General features: G+C 32.2%; 1 protein-coding gene across 1 annotated transcript in view; it reads right to left on the bottom strand.

The window, feature by feature from the left end:
* LOC119585781 (protein PTCD3 homolog, mitochondrial-like) overlaps positions 1 to 1,181 on the bottom strand; it is a 16,550-nt gene that overhangs the window by 2,334 nt on the left and 13,035 nt on the right. Inside the window, 1 exon segment of the mRNA XM_037934496.1 lies at positions 128 to 319. Within this exon segment, the coding sequence (XP_037790424.1) occupies positions 128 to 319 (192 nt within the window).

The raw sequence follows: 1,181 nt of genomic DNA, 5'->3' as shown, positions 1-1,181 counted from the left end.
TGCGTGCATAAGCAGCTGTGATAAACATCCAAACCATCATGATAAAAACGAAGGACTATGAAACCTGTACCACTCCCTCCTGCATAAAGAACCAAAGACCAGATAATTAAATATTTCAAGCCCTTACCACCCCTGTGTTAGCTTCATTGTTCTTAATTGCTGCATCAAGAAGGGTCTGCAGAGAGTCGACAGTTGCAGAGCCAAGTACAATATGCGGATCAGCACTAATTTTCTGCATCACCTCCACGCCCTTGTTGTACTCTCCACATCTGACCAGTGTAGTCAGCAAATCCCCAATCATAAGACCAGACCAAGTTATCTGAGGGAAAACATTTTTATGAGAAAAAATGGGTTGGCAATATTCATGCAACATGACTGTCTTTGAGCAATATGCCAAAACTTTGTACATGATATGCCCTTCACTATTATACAGAACCATTTAGTAAAACTTAACTGAAGATATATTGCATGCCTACCTCTGCTACAAAAAAAATTATTTAATTGATTATACATTTTTACTTGTTACAACTAAAGTACCCTTAACTAAATTTTATAAAAATTAGATAATTTTCACTTCTTATTTAAGTTGACCTATAAATAGGGTTATGAAAAGTAATGCCCATCTAAAATTTCATATATCTTACAATTTAATTTTAGGAAATGAGAACAAAAATCTAGTCCAATGAATTTTATTAGAAAGAAAAAAGTTACTTTTTGAGGATTGACACATTTTTAAAATGAAACTGTTCCCAATAAAGTTTAGCAAAATAACAGCAATCATATAGTTGCAACAATGCTACAATTAGTCAGAGAAACTAAATTTAAAAGAAAAAAAAGTAGTTTAAAAGTAATGTTACACTGCAATATTTTCTTTTTCAATACCCCAGGTTCGCATCTTTTACTCTGAAAATCAAATTGCTCTTTGCTTTAAAATTTATTAATTACTTCTCAGTTCTTACTTAGTATTACTAAATGGAGGGCTCTCATATTACCATTTTAATTTCTGCATGCTTTTTTTGGAGTACCCCCATATTATCTTAGAAAATAATAATATCAATCAGAAGTTTAGCATCCTGAGGTCACTTCCTACCTTAGTCTTAATGTAATGTCACAGCATAAGTTTGTAAATGTTATGATTTTTATTTGTTCATATAGGAACCTTAGAGGAAAACTGCATATCC

This window comes from Penaeus monodon, chromosome 20 (assembly GCF_015228065.2).
Source record: "Penaeus monodon isolate SGIC_2016 chromosome 20, NSTDA_Pmon_1, whole genome shotgun sequence".
Lineage (NCBI taxonomy): Eukaryota > Metazoa > Arthropoda > Malacostraca > Decapoda > Penaeidae > Penaeus > Penaeus monodon.
The sequence above is the reverse complement of the archived record's forward strand: the minus strand, read 5'-3'. Positions and strand labels throughout refer to the sequence as shown.